The sequence below is a fragment of the Pteropus alecto genome, unplaced genomic scaffold, assembly GCF_000325575.1.
Source record: "Pteropus alecto unplaced genomic scaffold, ASM32557v1 scaffold146, whole genome shotgun sequence".
Taxonomy (NCBI): domain Eukaryota; kingdom Metazoa; phylum Chordata; class Mammalia; order Chiroptera; family Pteropodidae; genus Pteropus; species Pteropus alecto.
The window spans coordinates 32545593-32559663 of NW_006442107.1; the positions used below are offsets into that span (position 1 = coordinate 32545593).

Below are 14071 nucleotides of genomic sequence, written 5' to 3' on the forward strand. Positions count from 1 at the left end.
GATTTTAAGTTGGAGTCCAGCAGGGGAGTGAACCTATGTGAAAAATTAGTGTAAATCCTCTTCACAAGATCAGCTGTAAATTTTTTTAAGCCCTTAGAAGTCTAGGGTTGAAGTGGATTTTAAAAATGTGTCAGTATTTACCTCAGAGGAAAAGCTGGGTAGGAAAGGAAGTTTTTTTATTCAGATAAATTAATCCTTGGTCTTAGAATTGATATTCATCCTTTCATTCCTTCTTCCTCTACTTCTCTTCCTCTCTTCCTTTCTCCTTCTTTTCTCTATCTCTATCTCTATCTCTATCTCTGTCTCTGTCTCTTCCCCTGTCTCTGTCTCTATCTCTATCTCTATCTCTATCTCTATCTCTATCTCTATCTCTATCTCTATCTCTATCATTTCCTCTATTTCAAGAAAGAGTGATTTCCTGATTCTATCCAAATAAGATATTTGTGGAAAGCCACAAATATTACTAGCCAATTCAGTCTTCTGTTTCTGTTTTGGGTGATTTAAACCATGCATATTAATTTTAGCATTCCTTAGATGTTGATAGATGAGTAAGAATCAGATTGTGTACTTCGCAAGAATGACAGGGGGGTTCCCAAGAGCTACGAATTCTGCAAAACAGATCCTTTAAGTAAATAATGGAAAATGATAGTTTATTTTAAGTCCTTTGAAAAGTTGAAAAATGATGCAAACGGGAAGGGCTCATCTGTTCTTAGTCAGCTTTTGACCTTTGACTATGTAAACACAAGAAACGAGCTATAGCTATGGAACAGTGTTACTTCTCTACTATCTAGAAGAACAAAATGAATCTGCCTATTAATGTTCTATATAAGAGCACCATTATATAGAACATTTCATTTAATAATGTATTTAAACGGAAGAAACCAGTTGTTAAGATCTTGGCAATCTCAGTAACTTTTTTTTTAACCTGTTAAGTGAGTGAATTGGACCAGATCTTTTCTAGTTTTCTTGTTCTAAAATGCTGATACCAGGACTCATTAAATCATGTTACCTTGGAATTCATACAATTCCTGTCCTTCCACCTCCCTGGTACCATAGCTCTTTCTTAGCTAGGTTAAAAATTCTCTCACATGCCATCTTGACATTAACACACAGCAGTTAACACACAGTAGCGTGCAAGTCCCTGCCAAATCATCTTCCTTCTATAAGAGATAATGAAGGTCCCAGCACCAGCATCAAGTGCCTTTGTTGTTATGCACTGAAATTACCTGGTAGGAAGTGGCCCCAGAAGAAAGAGAGAAACGTCTCCCCTAACCTTTTTTATTAGCAGAATCAGTTTGAGGAGGTTATTGCCACCTTGAACTTATAGCTACTCTAACAATACTTACCTTTCACATCTTTCAGATGAAAACTTTCTACATAACCTTCAAGTGTCAGCCCAACACTAATGCCCCCAGGAAGACTTTGGCACTCTTTTCTCTAAGTTCTCATTTCATCTTGCATATCCATTTGATATTTATAATCGTTTCTCTGAAATGTGTAAGGTTTTCCCAAGAAGGGACTATGATCTTCTGCCTTAGAATTTCTAGTGCCCTAGTACCCAGCACATAATAGGGGTCGACAATATATTTGTACAGTACATGAATGAATGAAAAACTTTTCTGACCAATTTTACCCTGCTCTGATCACTCTTTCATTATACGGCTTAGACTATTTATACCACATCACACAATTATACAAAGCTACTATGATTTTTCTTAGTCAAGGAATATTCTACATGAGCAAGGAGAATTGGCTATTTAAAGAAATTTTATATGAATCTTTTTGTAACTGGTCAAGGAAATCATGAATTCATATGTACACAGGGGTCTTAAGGAGCAGCCAGCCTGGGAGAGAGTCCTAAGCTGTTCCTTCTGCCCAAAACGCCTAAGAACTGGCCCACTTCCCTCCTCACAGCCCACACTCATTGATGCCCTATATTAAAAACTGAAATGAAAATTAATAGCAGTAAAAGGAAGTACACTCTGAAGAGGTTTTCAGCCACTAAAAATAACCGAGTGTAGAAGAGAATTATGTATTAATTTTTCACTTTTAGTTTTCCTTTATTAGACTTTTCTCAAAATGAACACAACTATTGTTTCTTGTAATAAAAATAACACGTTAATGTAAATAAATTCAGATGATACAAAAGGTATAAAGAAAAAATAAAAATTACTTTAAATCCCATCACCCAGAGAGGACTCTTACTAACATTTTGATATATACCTTGCCATATTATTTTCTATGTACATACAAAAGGTGTAGTCCCATTACACATGGTGTTTTGTAAAATTTTTAAAATTAAATTTAACATATCATGGGCATTTTTCCTTTATGATAAATATCAATGTTAATTATTATTTTTTAATCTACAAAGTAACACCCCATTGTATGGCTGTACTGTAACTAATTTAATCAGTTCCCTGTTGATAACAATCACTTACTCAGTGTCCAGGATTTCAGGATGAATAATACTGTGATGAACATATTTATACATATCACTTTGTATACTTTTCCTTTGAATAAATTCACAGAAGTAAAATTGCTGGGTAAAATAAGGGTATGCATATTAACAAACTGAATACATATTGCCAAATTACCCTCTAGAGAGGCTAATGTTATTTACATTACTATGATCACTGGATGATGTGGCTCCTCACATTACCAATATTAGCAGTTAGAAATCTTAAAATGTTGCCAATCTCTTAGGCAAAAATTATATTTAGTGTTAATTACTTTGATTATTTGCTAGGGGAGTGCTTATCAGATTCTGAGAGGAAATTTCACTTGAGCCATGGAAGCCATTAGAATTCAGTCCCACAGTAGGTAAGTCACAAGTGACCTGAATCTGATAATGGCTTAGATGTGATTCTGCTTATTATTTTTTTAAAGTTTATTCTTAAAGTTTGTATAGCTAAGTTACTGGCCATTTGATTTTCATTTCCCTTTTTGTCCCCACATATCCAAGATTAACTTGAGAAGAATTTGGAAGGATCATGAAAAAGTTTTTCACTACCCTTATGTCCACCCTCATTGCAGTACAAAACAGCATGAAACAGGCCTAACACTTCAGTGTACCATTGTTACCATATCACTTTTCCTTGGATCTTCAAATTTTCTGCTTGAACTACTTTCCTAGGCCGCTCTCAAACACTCTCTTACTCATCCAGCAGTAACCCATTCTTTTTTCCCCTCAAGTTATGACTATAACAACTGGCTCTTAATTCTTCTTCTTCCCTCAAAGCAAGACTGGAACTGCATTTCACATTATTCATTAGAAAACCCGGCAATGCAGGCTGGTCAGTATTGCTAGAACAGGCATATATGAGAGGCAGAGTACATCATGATTCATCTGAGGCTGCTTTCATAAGTAGGATGTGGCCTAGGACATAATTAAATTTTAGAATACATGACTAAAATGTTCCACAGATGGAGTGGACCACCTTGTTAAAAATCAGAAAGAACTGTGTGCCTGGAACCATGCTAATCATTGTACATAAACTGAATGATTTAATGTTCTAATTGTACTTTCAGAAATTGAGGACCAAAGCTTCACAGAATCTAATAAGTGATAAAGTCAGAATTCAGATCCAAGTCCTTCTGATTACAAACCTCATGTTTTTCATTATACTATGTCCTGAACAGCACCTATTTGTATTGGTTAAAATGGAAAAGAAATGAGTAACAGCAGAGCTGAAGTTCCCACATTTGGTCATTATTCTAGCTCCTCTAGTTCCACGCTCCCCCCACCCCCCCCACCCCCCACACATACATTCTTTAATTAAAGGGTTGACCATTATAATGAGGGCCAACTTTTCTGGGCTTATGGTAGCAGCACTCGTCTAAATAGTAAAATATACCTAACCAGGCAGCCATAGGTGCGTATAATCAAGCCGATTTTAATCAAGCCTGTAGGGTTAATGAAGTCACTGACATCTATGCTGGTCTGATAGGTATGCCAATGAGACAGAGAAGTCTGCTGGAGAAGCATCTGAAACACTTTAGAGGTAAAAATTTGTCTTCTTCTTGGATGGTGTCGTCTACATATAATACTTGGAACTGCTGCAGCTATCTTGTGAGTCACAGCCTAGTAGAAAGATGAAAGGCACTCAAGTTTTTGAGGACATCCTTGAGCAACTGAATTATCTAACTTTGGAACTGCTCTACCTCTGGAATTCTTTTTGTGTGAGATAATATAAACACCACTGTTCAATTTGCTTTAGTTGGGTCTCCTGTTACTTGTAGCAAAAAGATCTCTTGTTGATATACATACATATAAGCATAAATCCAACCTGAGACATACAACCCTTTTAGAGAAGCCAAATATTTGTCCTGTGTGCAGATTTTCATTCAGTCAACGAATAATGAATGCCTTCCATATGCCAGGTACATTGAAAGTTGTTGAACTAAACAGGTTGGGAAGGGCAGGTTTCTGCACCCATGGAGGTTACAATCTCCTGGTAAATGTGGTAATGAAAGTAGTGGCGGGCATATTTAGAGAAGCTACCATGAGGACTAGTTTAGACTGGGAGGTCAGAAAAGGCCCTAATAGAATGCAACAAAAGCATGCATACCAGATTCAAAGAATGCCCTATCAGTCAGTATCATCCATTTGTAAGTTTGTATGTACTTAATTTGTGATGTTTTGGTTTTAGTTGTTTAAGAACTAGAAGTACAGTGTTATATGTATAACAGTGCTGGGGTTATATATACTTATGTAACTTTATAATAAAATAATTTAAATCATCATTGAAGGCCAGAATATTTTCTTTTTAAAAGGGAAATTCTGCAGTCAATTTTGGAGAAGCAAACTAATATAAAAGATAAAGCAAAGGAATGGAAACCAAGGCATTTCATGTCTATTTCTTCCTCACTGGCTGGCAGCCCTCTGGAACTTTAATTCCATAATTTGTAAAGTATGATTCATGAGGAGTTGCAACGAAATATTTTAGTGTTTTGAAATAAGAGATAAATTCTAAAAATCCCTGTACTGCTGGGCAAGTTCCAGACATTAGTCACAAGTTTATTATAGCAAAGAAAATGGGCAAAGGAAAGAGGGTGAGTACAGGATATGACACACAAGAAAATAAGGCAAAGCAGAGAAAGATCAAGAGGCAGAAGTGCCTGGTAAACTCTTCACAGAGGGAAACAGCGCTGTGCATATTATAGCTGTTACTGAGTAACTGCTTGTTGGAATCTTCTGAGACGACCAAACACACACCAAGAAAGAAGTGGATTTTTTAAGTTTTATTATGGAAAATTTCTAACATGTACAACGATACCATGAAGAGTAATGAGAACTACAACGCAGCCTCAACAGTCACTCATGGCCAATCCTGTTTAATTTATATCTCCCACTCTCCATTATTCTGAAGCAAACTCTAGATGTCAGATTATTTCACCCCTAAATGTGTCGGCACATATCTCTAAAGCAAAAGAATGGAAACCAAGGTCTATGCGTATGTAGCTCACATGGTGCAGCCCTCTCTTCAATTCCAAAATTTATAAAATATGATTTTGAGGGAATTAAATAAAAAATTTTTAAGTAACCACAATACAAAAAAAGATAATTAAATCCTCGCATGGCTCTCCAGGAGAGAATCTCACTCCAAAATTCAGGTACGCATTTCTCTCCCTAAGAACCCAAGGAAACGAAGGAGAACAGGCTAGCAGCAAGACCCGACCTTCTAGAGCGGGGGCTGGTACTTTACTCCGCTCCTCTCCGCGGGAAATCTCCGCCCACTAGGCCCCAGCAACCCCCGCGCGCCCTCGCGCGCCCCCGCTGCTTCGGCGTAGCGACCTGGACGCGGTAGGCTTGACTTGGGAGCGCGCACGCCGTGCGTCCCGGGCTCGCTCGCGATACTCTCCTGGCGCCGCCGTGGAAGGCAAGGAAGGCAAACAGTTTGGCCCGCCATGTTCTTCTCTGCGGTGCTTCGGGCCCGGGCGGCCGGCCTCACCTACCAGTGGGTAAGGAGGCTCGGAATGAGCCCGGGCACTGCCGCCGTCCTTCTCCCGCTCTCCTTGCCACCTTTTATTGTGAACACACGGGACCTCCGGGCTCTGGACAGGCCTGCAGGCGGCAGCAAGGACGCCGCGGCCTTCGCCCTCTCCCCAGGAAGGCCGCTGCAGCTCCACTCCGAGCGAGGAACTCCGAGGGAGGGTCAGCAAATGTAACTGCAGCGAATGCGTGGCCTCCACAGGACGGGGGACGTGTACGCCTAATTTGCTGAAGGAGAGGATGAAGGAGGGGTCTCTCGGTGGTCTGTCTTAGGGTGTTTCGCTCTAGCGCGGAACATAGGCCTGTCCTGGGTCTGCCAGATCTGTTTCCAATATCCCCGTCCCCAAAGGAGACACCTTGCTTATCAAGCCTAGTGACCTTGTTGCTGCCAGCTGCAGTGTACTGGAGAGAATTCTGGAATTGTAGGCTCTGGCTTGTTTTAAGAGCGTTTCCTTAGGCCAAGAGAAGGGTGACTCTTTCATTTACTGAAGTTGTGCTTTGCCTATCAGAAAAGTTCGATAAATAATCTTAGCGAATTATGTGAAAGAACCACCGTAAATACTGTACAGCAGGATTTTAGAGCTTGAATGGTTTTTTGAAATCCAAGTACATATTTTAAGCAAGGAAATTGAATCTCAGGTTGAAACAGTCAAGTTAAATTAAAAATGCGGATTCCAGAAATGGGATAGTGACAACGGCATTTACTGGAAAGAAAGAAGCTTTTTGTCCTTGCAGTTAAATAGGTTGAGTCAGTTCTTATCAAAAGAGAGGGAGATAATTCATAGTAGTATAGAATGAGTTTGGGGCTTTAGAGTTAGACCTCAGTTTGGATGTTGACTTTACTGCCTTTACTAGTTTTGTGACTTTGGCTGTTTATTTTCTCACTTAGCATCCTTAGTTGTAAAATAGGAACATTTCATTTTGCAGAGTTTAGTCTTTTAATAAATGTTCAAGGTCCTACAGTGGGCTATGCACTAGTAGACTGCAGGTAACGATGTGGATAATAATGGTGGATAACATTTAGTGAGTACTCTTTATGTGCCAAGCACCGTGTTAAATATTTACATTCTAAATCTAATTTATGAGGTTGGTACTGTTTCCCTGTGTTACAGATAAGAAACACATTTACTCAATCCCTGTCCTTTTAGACTTTATAGTCTAAGAGGAAGTTTAAATTAAGATAGATATACAGCGTAAACATACAGTGTTAGAAATATGAATAAGGTCATCCAATTTGGTTTGAAGATGGTGTAAGATTTTTCCCAGAGGCAATATTAACAGTTTAGCGATTGGGTCAGATGGATTGGGGAAAGGGTATTCTAGGTAGAAAGGACAACATAAGAAAAGGCTATTGATAGTTGGCAAAAAAAAAGCTTCATAAGAAGCCTTAAGCAGTGTTGCTGAACTCCATTGTTGGAGAGAAAATGAGTGCCAAGATAAAATTAGAGAGGTGGGCAGGGCCCAGATCGTGGAGCTCCTTGCATGCATGCCATACTAAAGAATTAGACTTTATCTTAGAGGCACTGGAGAGCTAGTGAAGAGTTTTAGAGGAGCAGAAGGACATGGTCAAGTTTCTGTATTGGATGAATCACTGTATGGGACTGAAGGTGGAATAGGTTTGATTGAAGCCAGAGGCAGGAAGGCTAATTAAGAGGCTCCTGCAAAGCACCTAGGTGAGAGATGATGTGGATCAGACCTTGTTTACTAGTAGAAAGAATAGAAATAGAGTACAGATTTTAGTTTCTTCTGTTTTTGAGGCAAAATGTAAATTTGAAATTAGAAATGTAAATTGAAAATCAGTGTTAATGAAAAAAATAACTTAAGGTATTGGAAAAAAATTTTAATCACGTTTTATGTTAGTTTCTACAACCTTTTTTTTTTAAAAAAAACAAACATTACCCAGTATGTAGTAAGTGCCCAATAAATATTTGTTGAGTCGATGAATGTGTTTAATTTTTCATTTTTCCCCATGTTTATTGAGAAATAATTGACATACATCACTGTATAAGTTTAAGGTGTACTGCATGATGGTTTGATTTACAAATTTAATTTTTTATTACACAAATAATACATTGTAGGAAAACAATATTAGGAACAGCAGATAGAAGAAGCTGAAAAAATTAAATCACCTATTGTCTCATCAACTTGGAAATTACTAAAAGGTTAACATTTTGATGTTTACAATTAACAGACCTTACAAAATTTTTCTTTATCAGATATTGTTCACATTGTTTCGTAGCCTGTTTTTCCCCATAATACATTTTGATCAGCTTTCCTTATCAGTAAACATTTCTGTACTGTCATTTTTAGTGCTGCATAGCATTCCATTGTGAAGATGTCCTATAACTTATATAACCTTTTACAAATAGTGCGATACCAGAGTGACCTAGGAAAAATCAGAAAAAGTGTGAATGAAAAAGTCCCATTAATAAAATCCCTAAAAGCTAAACTTTTAAAGAAACCATTTGTATTTTCAAATAAATTGCTTATACTGTTATAATTTCTGCTTTATTAGCGGTCTGCCATTTTCTTTGGCCACAGGCTTGTCATCTCATCATTACTTTAAAAATATCAAGAATGTAGTATGTCTGGAAGTGCTTGGAAGACACTAGTTTTGTGACCTTGAGCCACATTTCTTAATCCCTTTGATCCCCATTTTTCTTTTCTGTAAAGTGCAGTAATAACTAATTCAGTGATTGTCAAGAATTGCCTAAAATTATGAATTAGGGAGCAATGATAGTCACAATGGGCTAATTCTCTTTCCTTCAATAATTGCCCGTGGCTTTCTGTAATGTTGATACCACTCTACAACTAACTGTCTCACTCCCAAGCCAATACTTAGTTTAGTAGGGATGAGAGAGTTGTGGCATTTTTAAAGATAGTGTTTTCAGTTTTAGAATTTTCATGTTTCTTTTTCATAGTTTTTTTTTTTCTATTTTTTCATTCATTGACATTATTTTCCTTTATGTCCTTAAGCATGGTTGTAGCAGCTTTGAAATTGTTTGGTAATCTCTATTGATTGTCTCTTTTTTTCTTGAAAATGGATTCTGTTTCCTTTTTTTTTAATGTTGAGTAGTTTTGGATTGTATCCTGGACATTGTGAATGATGTCATAGAAGCTCTAGATTTTGTTAATTCCTCCAAAGAGTGTTGGTGTTGCCGGAAGTTAACTAAATTGAACTCAAATGCAAGTCAGCTCTCTTGTGGGCAGCAACTCAAATATTGATCCAGTCTTTTAGCAGAACTGCTTGGAATCTGCCTCATGTACATGCATTGTTTGGGGTCATGGCTTCTCTATTCTGGCTCTTCCTTTTCTGGGATTTCCCACTTTACCATGCCTGTGATTGTCCCAAACTTGCCTGTGGTTCTTCAAGCCATTAAGGCTTCAGATTTTCTCTTAAGAGTTTTAGCTGCCCAGCACCAAATAGAGTGGGGCCTGTCTTCAGGCTAAAAGATGTAAAGAACCTGCCCGCCCCTCTTCAACCCTCATTGGTTTCTTCTAAGTATAGACTCTCCTGTGTCTACATGTATTTTGTTGTTCTCTAATGCCTTCAGAAAGTTTTTTGGTTTCTTTTTTAAAAACTATTTGTCCAGAGTTTATAGTTATTACTCATTGGTTTGGCCTAATATCTACTCAGCCATACTAGAAGTAGAACCTTCTGTGGTGGCATTTTTTTTTTTTTTCCTAAAGTTTAAATTTTGTACAATGAAATGTTTTCTCATTCTATTAGAGATAATTAAACTTGATTTTGCAGTGTCCCAGGGTATCTCCATTTTGGCTCAAGGACTCTAAAGGAGTTCTTAAAATTATCGTTTTAAAAAAGATATTTGTATTCATTTTCTATTGCTTTAACAAATTACCACAAATTTGGTGACTTTCCACAACACAAATTTACTATCTTATGATTCTGTAGGTTAAAAGTCTGACATGGGTCTAACTGGGCTAAAATCAGGGTGTTGGCAGAGTTACATTTCTTTCTGGAGACTAGGGGAGAATCTGAAACTGCCTTTATTTATTGGTTTATGGCCCCCTTCTTCCATCTTCAAAGCCAGCAAGGGCCATTCGAGCTCTCAAATCACATCACAGCATTCTGACTCTGCTTCTGTCATTCTGACTTCCCTCCCACTTCCAAATTTTAAGGGCCCCTGTGAATACCTTGGGCACATCCTGATAATGTAGCATAATCTCCCTATTTTAAGGCCAGCTGATTAGCAATCTTAATTCCATCTGCAACCATAGTTCTCTTTTGCTGAGTATTATGACTAACGTATTCACAGCTTCCCAGGATTAGGACATGGTTATCTTTGAGGCTTAGTTACTCTGCGTGCCACAGCCTTAAACAGTTTAAGGAAAAGAGAAAACAGATTTTTTAATTTATTCAGTGAGAATCAGTAGGCCACTTTTCAGATCTTTATATTGAAGATGTGAACTCAATCTCCATTTCAAAGCTATAGATAGGTGAACTTCCCTTCTTTTCGGGCACTGTTTAGTACCAGGCCAGTACTTTGGATAATAAATTATAGGTTCATTGACCATGTTGGTCTAGTTTTTCATTGGGAAACCTTGACTCACCATTTTTTGAGTCAGGTCAGGAAGCATGTTATAAATTTACAACTTTGTAGAAAATTTCTTTCATTCAACAAACATTAAAGACTTAACCATGTTTAAACAGCTTTTGCTTTGCCTTGTTGGGTAAGAGGGAAAGCTGCTTTATGTGTCGGATATTTTGCTGTGTGTTATCCCATCTTGTAGGTGACCTAGCTGAAGATTCCCAGGCAGATATGCCCAAAATTAAGTAGTATGAGCCTAAGCTAGGTTGGTTTGCAAGTCCTGGTTGTGTGTGTGTGTGTGTGTGTGTGTGTAACTTACCTTTCTGAAGTTGCTCAAGTTTACTGAGGGAAATTGGTATGTGTGGTGAAGATTTAAATTTAATAGTTACTATAAAGTGATTTCACTTTGCTTAGGGAAAAGAGATGGCAGTTCAGGGGCTTTAGACGAGGAAGAAGAGGAGGTTAACCTTGGTCATGATGGTTGAGAGGGATGTATAGAGTTACCTAATATAAGTATAGGTAGCTACATATACAAGGACAGTGACAAGTGAGAGCATGGCAAGACGGGCAAGGAATAACCAACCTCATGTGGAAGATGAGGCTGGAAAAGGTCACAAAGGCCTTGGTATTGTAATACCACAGGGTTTAGATTTTATTCTGTAGACAATGACTTATCTTAAATAGGTGAATAGCATAATTAGATTGATTCTCACCACTAACTCCTCCGCCTCTGCCCATCATAGTTTAAGACAAACTCTGGAGATATAGAGAAGGGTGAGATTGAAAAGTTGTTGCAGTGATCTCAGAGAAATGAGAAGAGTTTCAAGTGGGGAAAGTCGCAGGAAATGTGAAGTAGCAGGAAAAAATATAAAAGTCATTTTAGGTATAATGGGTAGTACTTGGTGACTGACTAAATTTAGACTGGGAGAAAAGGGCACTTGGATGTTTTCATGATCATAATTTTAAAAAAGTCATGAATAGCAAATTGACAAAATATAATAAAATGTCATTTATCTGCATTAAGAAGTGTTAATAGGTTCCTTGCGGAGTGGTGTAGTAGGCAGACTTATTTGATCATTTCAGAGATGAACGGGTTAAACCTACCTACTTGTAGACATACAAGACAAATCTATGAATTCTTTCCGTAGAGAAGCAATTGTTTGGGATTAAGCTGCAGAATTAGGTAGCTATGATGGTTAACAAGTTTAATTTTATCAGGTAGTAAAAGTATGCATCTTGGAAATTTTGAAAAACTTCTTTATAAGTTAAGGTCTGGGCCATGATTTGCAATCCAAAAAAGTCATTACTAATACTAGTTTAATATACTGATTATAAAATAAGGACATTAGAATATTTAGAGCCAGTAGCAGAACATGATTTTGTCCTTGTCTTAACCAATTTATAATGCACATGAAATACTGTGCAAGAATAGCATAAGGAAGGTAGAATATGTCCTGAAAATAGTAACCAAAATCCAGTGAGTGTTTCAGCTCCTGAATAAGGTTAGATTTATAAGATTTTGGCTACTTGAGAAGGGGAAGTTTCAAAAAGAGGAAGTGAAAAATAAATTACAAAGAAAAGAGAATGAGTAAAAAGATTTGTTAATTACAAAGTAATAGTTGATGTTTAAAGAAAATACTCTGGAATCAAAAGAATGCAGTTTTGATCCTAAGGGGATATCATGGTGGTACCACAAAAAAAGATTACATAGTTTGAAGAATACAAATGTTACGCTCTGTTAAGATGGTTACATTTATAGTGACATGTAGTACATTTCTAACATTTTGAGCTATGGAAAAGGAATTTCCTTATTTTTACTGACTAAATATTCCTTAATATTCCTCAGTACTTCCAAAGATCCAGAGTGGGAAAATATCACGTATCATTTCTTGTTCTTAGTGTCATTAGCATTTTGAAGATTATTCATAAAATCCACTACCTGAGGTAGGAAATAGATATCATATACCACACAGTAACATTTCCCAAATTTTGATCAAAAGAATCATATAGTGTGTTTTGAAAATACTGATACTTGGACTCCTTGTGGTGATAGGTTTATTAAATTTTAAACAAACGTGCTTATTTGAGTATTAGTCCATAGAACTAAAAAATAAAGCAATTAAAATGTATACAGTATTTGTGTTTGATTTTTAAATTTAAATAAGTTGTGTTTAAGTTTGACCAGTTAATGCTTTAGGCTAAAAGCTCTTAAAATCATTTAAACCTTTGAGAAATGAATGTTTACAATCAACTTAATTATTTAGAGTCTCATCTGTTTTTGAGATTATTGAGGCCCATTGTTTTCCTTTTTTTGTTTCCTTCGGTAGCATTTTAGGGGCACAAGAAGAAAAGATAATTGGAAACTAAAGTGTTGCTATTTAGTTAAAGCTCCAATAATAATACTGGTTAACACATATTGATACTATGCTAAACATTGTCTCATTTCATCTTTAACAGTTTAAGATAGGTACTGCTGTTACTGTATAGATGAGCAAAACTAGATGCACAGCAACTTGCCCAAGGTTATGGTAATTGATGGAGATGATACTGAACCTAGGTCTGCTGACTAAAGTGATGTTTGGACGGTTCATTTCTGTAAAGTATTTCTGTCCTTCGGACAGTTGAGTGTTGTTTGTATCTATATGAGATTTTAGATACCTAAAGAATGGCTTCCTTTAATTTGGTGAAGATGGCTGGAAGCAATTGTTAATATTGTTGCCATTAATATGGTTATCTTAATCTATAATGCTCTTTTAATACCTGGGTGTTCATGTAGCTTTCCTATAATATGAAATTTGGCCAAATTCTACTTGTTAATTCTCTCATAGTGCTAGAAAAATCACTTATATTTCTTTAATCCAAATTAATATCTTTAGTTAAACTATTGATGGAACTTTATTTGGAGGACATTTGTAGAAGCCCTCTTATGTAGATTTGAAAATACAGGTAATCCTAATTTTAATGGTTAAAGCATGTACTCAAGTCAGGAAAACTTGTATTTAACTTTTCATTTATTTAGCTGTGTTATCTAGGGAATGTTTTTTTCTTCCTTCTTTGAGCCATAGTTTCCCCATCTGTAAAATGGTATATAGTAGGGTTATTGTGCGGTGTAAACGAGTTACAGTATTTGTAAATTTTGTAGCACAGTAGAGGCAGAGAAAGCATTTGTATTTATCATCATCTTTGAAATAGATTTCAAAGTTACTACTAGCCCATCTATTTTATTAAACTAAAATTCATTGAACAATTTATTTCTCAAGAATTTTTTAAAATGTAAAAGTAACTACTCACTGTATCATGGATGAAGACTTTTGGGAGAGCTTTTAGTTTCGCTGCATATCTTGGCTCTAGACAGCTGTAAGAAATGGCCTTTGCTCAAGCTGGCATTGGGGAAGGCCATAGGTCGTAAGGGAGTAATATTGGTGAAGAGTGGATAAAAAAGTATATAGGCAGCCAACAATCTTTACCAGGAGATGTTTCACATGGGTGAGTTGTGGCCCCTCTGCAGGTGCACATGTTTTTGTGG

At 36.8% G+C, this 14071-nt stretch overlaps 1 protein-coding gene across 1 annotated transcript in view; it reads left to right on the forward strand.

Moving 5' to 3' along the window:
* Positions 1–5792: 5792 nt before the first annotated feature.
* The window catches only part of NDUFV2 (NADH:ubiquinone oxidoreductase core subunit V2), a 29086-nt gene continuing 20807 nt past the window's right edge, over positions 5793–14071 (forward strand). Inside the window, exon 1 of the mRNA XM_006920074.3 lies at positions 5793–5964. Within this exon, the coding sequence (XP_006920136.1) occupies positions 5911–5964 (54 nt within the window). The 5' untranslated portion in view covers positions 5793–5910. The remainder of the gene's footprint in view (positions 5965–14071) is intronic.